Source organism: Triticum aestivum, chromosome 5B, assembly GCF_018294505.1.
Source record: "Triticum aestivum cultivar Chinese Spring chromosome 5B, IWGSC CS RefSeq v2.1, whole genome shotgun sequence".
In the NCBI taxonomy this organism is placed as follows: domain Eukaryota; kingdom Viridiplantae; phylum Streptophyta; class Magnoliopsida; order Poales; family Poaceae; genus Triticum; species Triticum aestivum.
This window is the reverse complement of record NC_057807.1, coordinates 423,256,718-423,269,823: the sequence shown is the minus strand read 5'-3', so window position 1 is coordinate 423,269,823 and position 13,106 is coordinate 423,256,718. Positions and strand designations below refer to the sequence as shown.

Here is a 13,106-nt window from a genome sequence, read left to right as displayed (position 1 = left end):
AGTGTGCGCCCTCCGATGGTGACCGTGGAGGCGAGGACGGTGCCGGCGACCCTGGGAAGACGTGTCTTCTTGTTCTCTGACGGCGGCAAGGAGCGGCCACAGATACCGGCAAGAGTGGGCCTCGGTGGATGCGGCGGTGACGCCTGGGTAGTGGCGAGGCGGCCGAAACTGGGTGACGTCGGCGAGGCCATGTGTAGAGTGTGGAGAGGAGGGCGGAAGAATGGTCGTTGTGCCACATACATAAGGGCCAGGGGTGGGCGTCGCAGGCGTCCGCGCCGACGTAAACCTAGACCAAATTTAGGCTGGAAATGAGTCCAAAGTGACATAAAAACGGACAATCGTCCATTTGCTGGGAGTTGTCTAAAAACATGATATGCCAAGTTCAGAATCTCGATATGGTCGAAAAAACATTCTCAGAACTAAATAGTGTACAGGCAACTTTCTGTGGATTGTCATGATTTGAGCAAATGGCATCTCGATCTCTGTCAAGGCCCAGCTACACACCGAAAGCATAACAGGACACAATGCTGGAGTTGGCATCGCCGCAACTTGCATCCGAGAGCCTTGCCGTGTTGATGCACTGTTAGGAGAAAACGAGCTAAGCTGACGAGCAACTTTTCCATTATACCAGTAGGAGCAACTTGCCAGAAACTTTCCTGCACGACGCGCTTGACTAGTACTACTATCGCTGACTAGCCGCATGAAGATCCGCCGAGAGAGAAGGCGGCGCCATTCCCGGCCTGCGCGCATCGACGTTTCCCCATGGAGGCTTGAGGATGCCGATGAACGGCGGTGCCGCCGAGACCATGAAAAGGGGGGAGAGATGGCCCGGAAACCCAAGAAAGACGCTCACATGCGCGCGGGACAGGCCACAGTGGTTCCCCTGGGCACGCCATGTGCCCGAGTTTTGGACCCGCCCGCGAGATAAAAGCTGCGGCGCATCCGGTTCTGATCGTCGCCCGCGACCGACCGACCGACTGCGGGGAGGCCCCGCCGTCCTCGCCGTGGAGACCACCACCGCTCACGGGCGGGCCACCGCTCCTCGTGTTCGCGCGGTGCAACAGGGCGCGCGGCTTTTAACCCGGGACCGGACAAAACCCCACCCACGTCCAGTCGTCGGAGCAGGGGAGGGGAGCAAGCTAACGGAAAACGCGAGGCCGCGCGGGAACCCGTTCCCGCGCCGTAGTCCACCGGCGTGCGTACCGAGAGCTTACCGGGGTAAAAAGTGGCACGGGGTCGCAGATATTGGAATAATTCGTGCAAGCTCAAAAGTACCGAGGCGTAGTACAGTTGATTAAAGCATTAAACACGCCCATGTGAGTGTGAACATTTTGACGAGCAAGAGGAGTACTGGGGTGCGTGCGCCCCATTCCGATCCAAAAGGCGCGTCGCAGCGCCATGATCGCACGCCATGATGGGCCGCGTCGCGTCGCGTCTTGTCTCGATCGGAGCTCGCCGCGGTGAACCCCCGAACGCGTCCACTCCGGCGATCCGGAAACAACGCGGCCGCAGCGCGCGCACCAGAGCGCGCAGCGCGCCGATGATGCTTAGAACAGAGTCCCCTGAATGCCGGAAACACACTGACTGACACCCCGCACGCACGCACGGCCCAACGTCGAAGAAAACAAAGGCGCGACACACATTCTCCGCCGCGCTGGCCGGCACGTGCATGATGCCAATGCTAACTAGATGCCGCCACAAGGAAACCAGCTCGGATAATACTCAATCACACCATTCCAATTCCACACAGCCAGTTCACCATAGCAGCAGTACAAAAAGTTACACACCGGACACTGCAATCGCTAGGTAAATATAATGACAGTGACACTACCATAGTAGTCCCTCCTTTCCGGTTTATAAGGCTCAATTCAAAAATCTCACCAACCAAGATAGATGATGAGTGGTGGAATACTTTTTGTAGTTTGTAAAAGCACCCAATTAATGATCTTATTTTTCTCAAAAAGTATGTTTACCAATGCATTAATTGCAATGCATGCACGCATAAATTACATGCATTGATCAATTTTCTTTTAATACTTGCATGCAATGATTTAATGCACCTTAAAATTTGAACATGTGATGAGAAACAACCAAATTGAGCATTATAAAATAGAAAAACTAAAATTTTGAGATAAGACCTGTAAACCGGAAAGGAGGGAGTAGTATACGGCTCGGTAGTTACTACGGGCGACTGCCAGAAACGGCCAACTACTACTGCGTTAACACTGCAACCTAGCTGCAGATCGGTCGGTGGTAGAGCACGGCACGGCCCCCCTCTCCGTCCGGCCGGTTGCTGGGGAGGAACCGAATTCATCGTACGTACCGCACTCTACACCGTGGTGACACAAGAAATCGACCCGAACGAAAGGCGAAAACAAGACCTTCCTCCTCGCTACGTACATACGTACTCGTTTTAGCATAGCAGAGTACTCATGTCGGGGTGGCGGTGCTGCGTTTACTTGCTGCCGGGCGGCCGGCCGCCGCGGCACGCGGGCGAGTCACTAGTCGGCGCGGTTGATGAAGGCGACGAGGGTGGCCATCTCGGCCTGCGCCTGCGGCGTGCTCATCTTGGTGAGGAAGTACACGTGGCCCTCGCCGGGGGTCTCGTACAGCTCCGCCTGCCCCGGCCACCCGCTGCTCCGGAGCGTGCTGTAGTAGGCGCGCTGCCACGGGCTCAGCCGGTCCTGCCCGGACACGGTGACCAGCACGCGGGAGGCGCCGAGGTGCTGCCATGAGGCCGTCGGCAGCATCAGCGGGTTCGCGTACGGGTGGTCGATGGGGTACTTGCCCGCGCAGATGAAGCTCCAGGTGCGCGCCGCCGACTGCAGGAACGACGGGTCCGCGGAGTAGGCGCCCACCGCGCTCCGGCCCTGGAAGTAGGGGTCCAGGAGGGCCACACCCTTGAGCTTCGCGCCGCCGTCCAGGCCCTCCTCCCCGGCGCGCAATGCCAGGTTGTGCGCGATGTTGCCCCCCGCGCTGTCGCCGGCGAGGAAGAGGCGGGACAGGTCACCGTACTGGGACAGCCACTGGTCCGTCCCGGGCGCCGCATTGGCGAGCACCCACTTGAGCGCCGCCCACGAGTCGTCGTAGGCGGCCGGCAGCGGGTGCTCCGGCGCCAGGCGGTAGTTCACCGACACGGCCACCACGCCGGCCTTGGCCGCCAGGGTGTTGAGGTAGGCGTGGTAGATGGGGTTGAACGCCGACTCGACGACGAACGCGCCGCCGTGAAAGTAGACCAGGACGGGCACCTTGGTGCTGGTGCGGAAGCTCGGGAGGTAGATCCGCGCGTCGACGCCGGCGGCGGGGTCGATGGTGACGTCCCTGGAGGTGACGCCGGTGAGCGGGTCCGCGGCCGCGGAGACGCGGTCGGTGCCCATGAGCCGCTTCACCACGCCGCTCTTGTACTCGATGAGGAAGGGCGAGAAGTCGAACTTGACCTGCGAGCTGGACTCGCCGCCGCGCGCCTTCCTCGCCGCCTCGCCGCAATGCGAGCAGAGGAGGAGGAGGAGCGCCGGGAGCAAGATCCGGGACGCCATGGGAGTGGCAGAGGTGCTCCGGGGGAGGGGAGTGGCAGGCAGCGCGTGGAGTGTGACTGTGAACGAGTGAGGCGTGAGTGTGTCCTCGGGGCCGGTGCTGCTGCTGCTTGAGCTTGGCGCGGGATGGGTCCGGTTATATGCGGCGTGGCAGCCGACAGGGCTGGGCGCACCGCACTATTTTCGTGGCGCGGATCGTGGTGGGCTTTAGCGCCCCGGCCCGGCCCCTTCTCCCTTTCCCGCCGCACCCGCACCCGCACCCTGCAGCGCATGTGCCCGGGCGTCCGCCCGCTTGGCCGCTTCATTCACACTCGCATTCGCATACTCGCCAAAAAGCACACATGAATTCCTGCCTGCAATGGCGCAAACCTCTCGTCTTTACACACTACTCCTTTCACAAAGAGAAATAGAGAATCGGTAGAAAAGACAGCAGGTTTCAGGCACACTTTTCTGAACCCAAAGATTCAGGTTTCACCAATTCACACAACTCCCTCCTGCAAGACCATTAGCGCGACAATGGGACAGCGACCATTGAATGCGGCGCGTACGATCGGCGCGGCCCATGGCGCCGTTCCCCCGCCACACAACGCTGCCTCACGTAGGTGGTCTGGTCTGGCTGGTACCCTGCTAATCAAGGGCTCCCCCCCACGTCGACCTGTCCCGGTGAGTGGGGCGGCGCTCCGGCAATCAGTGTGGGTGTGGGTGGCCTCAGTCGCTCCAGCGCCATCGCCCATCGGTTTAAGCTAGCTTTGTCGCCAAGGCAAGGCACTGAACCCTACTGGCGCACAGGAAGAGCCGCAGCGAGGCATGGAGCCTGCATGCCTGCACACCCTGGACCCGTGCACGGGCTACAGCTTTCGTGGAGCCGCGCCATAGAATATTGCGGAATTGCGGTCACGGGGCATAAAAAAAGATGGGGTGGTGTTCACGGACGCTTGTGCCGGCAGTGGCATTGATGGTGTCTTGTTTTGTTCCTCCTGTGAGTAATCGTGTCTGGGTTACGAGGCAGCGGCATCACCGTCCCGTGAAGATTCAGGCCCGTTGCCGCTGCAGCGGGGGAATTTCTTATCATATTCAGAAACAGAAAATGGCTCTTCAGTTACTGCGTCGGCGAAAAATTTGCATCCCTGCGGGTGTAACCTTTGTTGCATTGCATAGCATGGCCTGCCGCTTTCTGTGCCATCAATGCCGTTTCATCAGTTCCTCTTTCCGAATCATCACTTCGTCTTTCTGAATGCGGTCCTCGAATCTGCCCTTCTTCGCACCTAACTCAATAATTTCCAACTGGAAACCCTCCCTGACGTGACATGGCCGAGTACCGAGCTCCCCTTGGTAACAACATCATGTGCATACATGTAGTTTTGCGGCACCTGATGAAAAACAAGGGAACATGAAATGTACTGGTACTGTGCACTGTGATCCCGTGAGCGTGCTGATTGATGGGATCGATTTGCAGCAACAGCTACGATGCCTTGGCATGGGAATCGAATTGCTGCGTTGGTGCATTCGATTTGCTCGATCGATCGTCACGTGGACCAGCACTGCAGGGTGTGAGTGAACTTTACTCCTCCTCTTCCTAGTTCAGCTAATATATTTCTACCAGGTGCCAGTAGTCAATCCACTACTAATAGCTGCTGCGATGCTGCTTTTCCAGCCGATTGCCGTTGCTTCCGGTGTAAAACTCGGGCGCCATCTATCCATCCATCTACTACCAACAGTTTTATAGACTTGTAGCGTACTGAATTCCGAGCTGCACAGATGTTCCCGCTCCTGAAAGAGGACGGAAGCTCCCACTGACAACGGTCCGGGTCATGATGCCGATCGAAGCTGCTGACATGACGAGCCGAAAATACCGTTTGCTGCTTCTTTCGAGAGATAAATTCCCATCTCTTGTGCTAGTCGACGTGCAGGCAGGGAAGGAGTGGATCTGGTTGCGACCCGAAGCGACGCGATCGCGATCTCCCTCCCTCTCTCAGGGTTTCGCGGAATTGGTGTCACGGATCGGCCCTGCACGGATTGCATCGACCGTCTGTCTGTTGGAGTAATTGGCCATTAACGTGACGCCGACCCCTCAGCTTTTCTCGCCTCGACGATCCATGGCCGTGGAAGCGGCCTTGCCATGTCGACCAGGGCCCCCGCCTCTGCTCCGTGGCGCGCATGCGTGTCGCCACGCCTTCATGCGCCACTGCACAGTGCTGGATGCTGGGCGCGGGCCTGCCAGCGGAACAGTGGTCGTCCATGTTAGACTGTATATACGTAGCCTCTGTATTGTAACGTTGTATTGTACCCCTTGGTACCTCTATATAATGAGATAGCCACACCCCGGTTAGGGGTGTCGTGCAGTTCCCAAAATATCTTGTCTTACATGGTATCAGTTTAGGTCACGATCACGATGTCTTCCGCTGCTCCCGCCGCCGCCGCCGTCGCGCCGACCTCCGTCGCCGTGGCCGCCGCCGCGCCGGTCCTTGCCCCTTCTTCGTCGTTCCTCGCCTCTGGGCCTCTCGTGGCGGCCTATGGGGCCCCGCCGCCGCCTGGGTCCCCGATCCAATCTCGCCCGCATGGCGAGACCTCGGGTGACCTAGCCCCAGTCGCGGCCGATGCCGCCGCGCCGCCGCTCTACGGCGCCGCCCCGCCGCCGGCCTATGGCGCTACCGCGCCCTCGCCCTACGGCTACTACCCGTATGGCGCGCCTCCGATGGCTCCTGGTGCTCCGCCGCTGCCGCCATCCTCGTGGCCGGCGTTTGGTGCGCCGCCTCTACATCAACCACCGGCGGCGCCACCGAGCCACCCCTATGGATCTTCGCCGTTGCCTCCCCAGCACCCCTACGCAGCCTACCCAGGGCCGCACGGGGCTGCGGCCTCCTACACAGGAGAGGCGGCTGCCTCGCTACAGCCGTCGTACGGGGCTGCGGCCGCGCCACAGCCGCATCCTCCCGGGGCCGCGGTCGTCCCGCCCTACGGGGCCCACGCTGCTGGTCCTCCCGGGTTTCCCGCACTGTATCCGGTGTCTGCTGCTCATACCGACCCGGTCGCCGCGTCGTCACCGTTCTACTTTTCACATCTGCTACCGGTGAAGCTTGCGCCGGATAATTACTTGTCCTGGCGTGCCCAGGTGTTGCCTCTTCTGCGGAGCCGCTACTTGGAGGGATATGTTGACGGGTCCATACCGTGTCCACCACCCCACCACCCAGCGTACCACACCTGGGTGGCCCAGGATCAGGCCATCCTCTCCGCCATCCAGTCCTCGCTCACCCCGAGCGTCTCGTCGCTGGTCATCTTCGCCGCTACATCCCGGGAGGCGTGGGCGGCGCTTCACACCAGTTTTGCCTCTCAGTCTCAGGCGCGTGCTCACTCTATCCGCACCGAGTTGGGTGAGACGAAGCTTGGTGACCTCAGCATCACCGACTACTTCAACAAGATGCGGGGTCTCGCCGACACATTGGCCTCCATCGGCCAGTCGCTACAGGATCAGGAGTTCACCACCTTCGTACTGAATGGGCTTGATGATGATTATGACAATCTCATTGAGAACGTTCACGGTCGCGATGACCCGCTACCACCTCGTGAGCTCTACGCCCGTCTGCTTGGCCGCGAGCAGCGCATCAAGGCGCGCCGAGCCTCTCCCAGTTTCGCCTCCGCCAATACCGCAACTCGCGGCAAGCCTCAGCGGTCATCTTCGTCCGGAGGCAAACCAGCGCTGCCCTCATCACCAGCTTCGAGGGGCAGCGCTCCGACCATCACAGGTGGTAACCGGCCCGTGGCGTGTTGTTCTTCTTGTGGTGCCCAACAGGCGTGCCAGCTATGTGGCTTGGAGCGCCACATTGCCTCTCGCTGTCATCGTCGCTACAAGCAGGATTTTCTGGGCCTTGGCAACAACGGAAAGGGGAACGACAAGCAGGCCGCCGCTGCTGTGACGAGTCATGATCATGGTCGCACTCCGTCATACTCCGTTGATCCTGCATGGTACATGGACACTGGAGCTACCAACCACCTCACCGGTGAGATGGGTAAGCTCTCTACTCAGGAGCCATATCGCGGTCATGATCAGGTGCACACCGCTAGTGGAGCAGGTATGCGCATCTCTCATGTTGGTCAGGCTTCTCTCCTTGCACACAACTTTCGCACATTGCATCTATCTAATGTCCTTCGTGTTCCTTCTGCTACACGTAGTTTGTTGTCCATTCCTCAACTTACCCGTGATAACAATGTCCTTGCTGAGTTTCACCCCTTTCGTTTCTTTATCAAGGATCGGGACACGAGGGCCGTTCTGCTTAGCGGTCGTCTTCGCCATGGCCTGTATGCACTTGATGCGCCGCGCTCCTCTTCCACGTCGTCCTCTCCTCAGGTGTTCAGTGGTGTTCGTGTGTCGCCTACACACTGGCATGCGCGCCTTGGTCACCCGGCGACTCCCATAGTTCGACATATTTTGCATCGTCATGATCTACCAGTTGTGTCCAATAAAACTGCTGAAACAATTTGTGATGCCTGTCAGCAGGGCAAGAGTCATCAGCTTGCGTTTTCAGAGTCTAGTCGTGTTGTGAAACATCCTCTTGAGCTTGTGTTTTCTGATGTATGGGGTCATGCCCAGACATCCGTTAGTGGTCACAATTATTATGTCAGTTTCATTGATGCTTACAGCCGTTTCACTTGGTTATATCTTATTAAGCGAAAGTCTGATGTGTTTGATGTCTTCATTCAGTTTCAAGCACATGTTGAGCGCCTTCTTAAGCACAAAATCATCCATGTCCAATCCGACTGGGGGGGGTGAATACCACAACCTCAACTCGTTTTTTAATGAGCTTGGGATCTCGCACCGCGTGTCATGCCCTCACACACATCAGCAGAATGGTGCTGCTGAGCGTAAGCATCGTCATCTTGTTGAAACTGGCTTAACCTTGCTAGCTCATGCCTCCGTCCCGTTTCGGTTCTGGAGTGATGCTTTCTCTACAGCTTGTTTTCTTATAAACAGGCTACCCTCGAGGCTTCTGAAAATGCAAACTCCGCTTGAGCTCTTGCTTAATGAGACTCCGGACTACACTTTCTTCAAGGTGTTTGGGTGTGCCTGCTGGCCTCATCTCCGTCCATACAACAAGCGCAAGCTAGAGTTCAGGTCTAAGAAGTGTGTCTTTCTTGGGTACAGTTCTCTTCACAAAGGGTACAAGTGCCTACATGTTCCTACCAACCGCGTCTACATCTCTCGTGACGTTGTGTTTGATGAAAATGTGTTTCCCTTTCGTGCACTTCCGACTGACCTCACCACTTCCACTTCCACACCACCAATGCCTGTGTCTACACCTACGCCTGATCAGTTTGTGGATGTTGCATATGCCCCTGCGTTGCTTCCTAATCATGCTGCAGGTATTGGACGCGGTGCTCGGCTCGAGCTCCTTGATGAACAGGTCGCTGATGATTCTTCTGGTCGGGACGTGCATGTGCCATGCATAACGGGTGGCACCCGCCAACCCGCTCTCCGGTCGCCCGAGGCGGTCCGCCCGCCTGGCTCACCCACGCCAGCGCCAGTGGCGGGTGCCTCGCCCGCCTCGTCCGACTCGCAGGACCCGGCCACCCCAGTAGCCGCCTCGCCCGGCTCGCAGGCTTCGCCAGTGGCCACCTCGCCCGACCCGCGAGCCTCGTCCACACCAGCGGGACCCTCGCTCGGCTCGCCTGGCTCGCGGGCGTCACCAGCCCTGCGTGGCTCGCCTGGGCCACTGGCGGGGGCGTCCCCTGGGCCGGCCGGTGCTGTCGCTAGCCCAGCGGCCTCGTCGCCTGCCTCGGCCACCGGGGAGCCTGACTCGCCGGACTCGGCTTCGGCCTCGTCCACGACCTCTGCTGATTCTGCTCCAGCTCCGGCTCCGGCAGATTCTGCCGTCACACTTCGACCGCGCACACGGAGCCAGTCTGGTGTGTTTCGCCCGAAAGAGCGGACAGATGGCACGGTTGCGTGGCTTGCTGCGTGCATGGCTCATACTGCTGGCGACCCTAATGCAGAGCCTCGTCACTTTCAGGCTGCGTTGAGTATTCCTCATTGGCGTGCTGCAATGGAACAAGAGTTTTATGCCCTCCAACAGAATGATACTTGGCGTCTTGTTCCTCCAAAGTCTGGTGTCAACATCATTGATTCCAAGTGGGTTTTCAAGGTCAAGCGCCATGCTGATGGTTCCATTGAGCGTTACAAGGCACGGTTAGTCGCCAAGGGCTTCAAACAGAGGTATGGTCTTGATTATGAAGACACGTTCAGTCCAGTTATCAAGCCTACTACCATTCGGTTACTACTGTCTCTTGCGATTACTCGTGGATGGTTCCTTCGTCAGCTTGATGTACAGAATGCCTTTCTCCATGGCATTCTGGAGGAGGAGGTTTATATGCGTCAGCCGCCTGGTTTTGTTGATCCGACACGACCTCATCATCTCTGTCATCTGGTCAAGGCGCTGTATGGACTGAAACAGGCTCCTCGTGCATGGCATGCTCGCCTTGGATCCGTTCTTCGGGCTCTTGGGTTTACTCCATCCACTGCTGATACATCACTGTTCCTCCTCCAGCGCCCTGAGGTTACGATGTATATCCTGGTTTATGTTGATGATATCATCCTTGTCAGTTCTTCGGCTGCTGCAGCTGATCGCCTTGTGGTTGCTCTTCGTGATGATTTTGCTGTCAAGGATTTGGGTGCTCTTCACTTTTTCCTTGGTCTTGAGGTTTCACGGTCCTCTGCAGGTTTGACTCTCACTCAGAAGAAGTACTCCTTGGACTTGTTGCGTCGTGCTGGAATGCTCAAATGCAAACCTGTTTTCACTCCGATGTCTGCTACTGATCGGTTGTCTGCTCTTGATGGTGACTCTCTCTCGGCTGATGATGCTACTGAGTATCGCAGTATTGTTGGTGGTCTGCAATATCTCACTATCACCAGGCCTGATATCTCCTATGCAGTTAACCGTGTCTGTCAGTTTTTGCATGCACCCAGGACGTCTCACTGGTCAGCCGTCAAGCGTATTTTGCGCTATGTCAGTAGTACTGCTGCCTATGGTCTGCATCTTCAGCCTGCACCGTCATATGAGCTCTCGGCCTTCTCTGATGCCGACTGGGCTGGTTGTCCGGATGACAGGCGATCCACGGGGGGTTATGCGGTATTTCTGGGTCCTAACTTGATCGCCTGGAATGCTCGCAAGCAAGCAACTGTGTCTCGCAGCAGTACTGAGGCTGAATACAAAGCCGTTGCTGATGCAACTGCTGAGATCATATGGGTACAGTCTCTGTTGAGAGAGTTGCGTGTTCCTCAAACTCGTCCTCCAGTTCTGTGGTGTGACAACATTGGTGCTACATATCTTTCTTCTAATCCAGTGTTTCATGCGAGGACAAAACACATTGAGGTGGATTATCACTTTGTTCGGGAACGTGTTGCACAGAAGCTACTCTGTATCAAGTTCATCTCATCAAAGGATCAACTTGCTGACATCTTCACGAAGCCTCTACCACAACCACAGTTTGTAGGCTGTAGGCGCAATCTTAACTTGCTTTGTACTTCAGGACATAGTTAAGATTGAGGGAGGGTGTTAGACTGTATATACGTAGCCTCTATATTGTAACGTTGTATTGTACCCCTTGGGTACCTCTATATAATGAGATAGCCACACCCCGGTTAGGGGTGTCGTGCAGTTCCTAAAATATCTTGTCTTACAGTCCAAACCGTCGTCGTCGAGCAGTATGGCCTTCGTCCTGCACGTTCGCGTCCATTCTGGTGCAGTTGCCCGAATGCATGCATGCACCCTCCTCCATGATCCGTCCATGGCCTGTGACGACGGACGCGTCGGCAGCGCCGCTGCTTACTGTCAAATAGTACTATGACGGGTCATTTGTCGAATTTATTCGCACGTTCGTCCCAGTCCGTCTGTCTAGGCTGGCTGACTCAACGTGTGCACACGCGTGACCGCACAAACTTTTTGCCTCTCTGGCCGGCTGGCTAGGGCTAGGGGCGGCGTTAGGCACAAGTGCGGCACACTCGCGAGCTCCAGAAAAATGGATTATTAAGCCTTTTTCCTCTTTTGGGATCTGTAATCCACGGTGTGGAGCTAGTATGAACGGTACCTGAAGAAGGTTCGTTCGGTTTGCACTTTGCACTGCTTTCCAGCCTGCGCCGCTGTTCAGTAACTCCATGGAGCGAGCGAGGGGCGGTGGCTGAGGCTGAGGCTGACTGTGCACGGCGATGGCGATGGCGACGGGAGGCAACCACTCACTCTAAAAACGTACGGAGAGTTAATGAGGGGCTTCAGATGGCCGAGGACTATCAACTCTGTACAGCCCTTTGCTTTGCCGGGCGCTGTGGAGGACGAAGAACCTCGCCGAGGACTATCAACTATGTACAGCCCTTTACAAGCCGTTCGTTCGTCCTCGCCGTTGCCATGTCCTGAGCTGGCGCTGTGTCCTGGCCATGTAGGAGCTAGCAACAGTCGGGAAAGCCGGTTTAATCACTGCCGGAAAGGAGCCACGAGACTGTGTGTGTGCGTGGCGATCCCCACCACCTGTTGGATCGGTCGCGCGTTGTGCCGCGTCGAGCGCGCATGTGAGCCCGTACGGCACACCCAGTAATAATGCCGTGCGCCGGCGGCGGCATCGCCGCTCGCCGGGAGACCGCCGTGCTTGCTTTCCTCCCTGAACCTCGCGTTAGTGCGGGCGCGGCGATCATCGGCGCCGGCACGGCCGGCTCACGGTCGGCCGCTGCGCCGTAGTCCGGGAGGAACAGGGGGCGCGTGTCCATGTGTCATGAAGCGTCATCATGTGTGTGTAGGTGTAGCGGTGTGTGGCGGGTTAATATCATTGCGGTGCCGTCGGGTGAGCCGGAGCCGCTCAATTTTCTTGCGATGATTGGCGGTCCTGCGGCGGATTTTGCGGTGTTTGCGAGCCCGGGCGCGGCGTACGCCGCTGTGCAGTGTGTGCGTACTGCATCATGCATCGGCGTCTCGTCCGCCTCTACGCTCCGTGAGTGAAGTCTGCACCTCTCAATCCTTGAAGTCTGTACCTTGTCTTTTATAATCCCGGTCCCTCTTAACCTTAAGGCTGTATCCAAACAGGGATTTCCTACACAGCATCAGAAAAAGGCTGGGATGGGTGGGTTTTGGTTCGGAGAGGCGTCCGTAGGCTGCAGCCTGTAACTGGTCCGCACGTTTGGTGCGTCCGTGCGTGCTCGCTCGCCGCTCGCCGGTGATGACCATGGCCATCTAAATCGCAGACGACGACGTTAGCTGTGGTTGCTATGTCACAGTCGTGGACTGGGAGAATGGAGGAGAGTGCAGCCCCACTTTGCTTGCCCGCTCGGCCATGGCCCATGGCCGTCGTTTTGCTCGCCGCTCGGCCATGGGCATATCCCACTTCTCGCCGCGCGCGTACCTGAGCAGGCTCGCGTCGGCCACCACGGCCCCTGCTGGCGTCCTGCATGACATGGTCCATTGGCGATGAGAGCTCGGTATTGCCGTGGGAGGAACCGTTTCTGCCGCCTGCACCAAAGCCCCGGAAGTAGTGTGCACGCCGATGAGCCGGTGTAGGACATCCTCGTGCACGCGTAGGTACGTGCGTGAACAGGTA

General features: G+C 57.7%; 1 protein-coding gene across 1 annotated transcript; it reads right to left on the bottom strand.

Moving 5' to 3' along the window:
• Positions 1-2,077: 2,077 nt before the first annotated feature.
• On the bottom strand, positions 2,078-3,666 carry LOC123112236 (probable carboxylesterase 2). The gene has a single exon (XM_044533173.1). It carries the CDS (start codon positions 3,534-3,536, stop codon positions 2,502-2,504), a length of 1,035 nt encoding a protein of 344 aa, XP_044389108.1. The 5' UTR covers positions 3,537-3,666; the 3' UTR covers positions 2,078-2,501.
• Between the last annotated feature and the right edge of the window lie 9,440 nt (positions 3,667-13,106).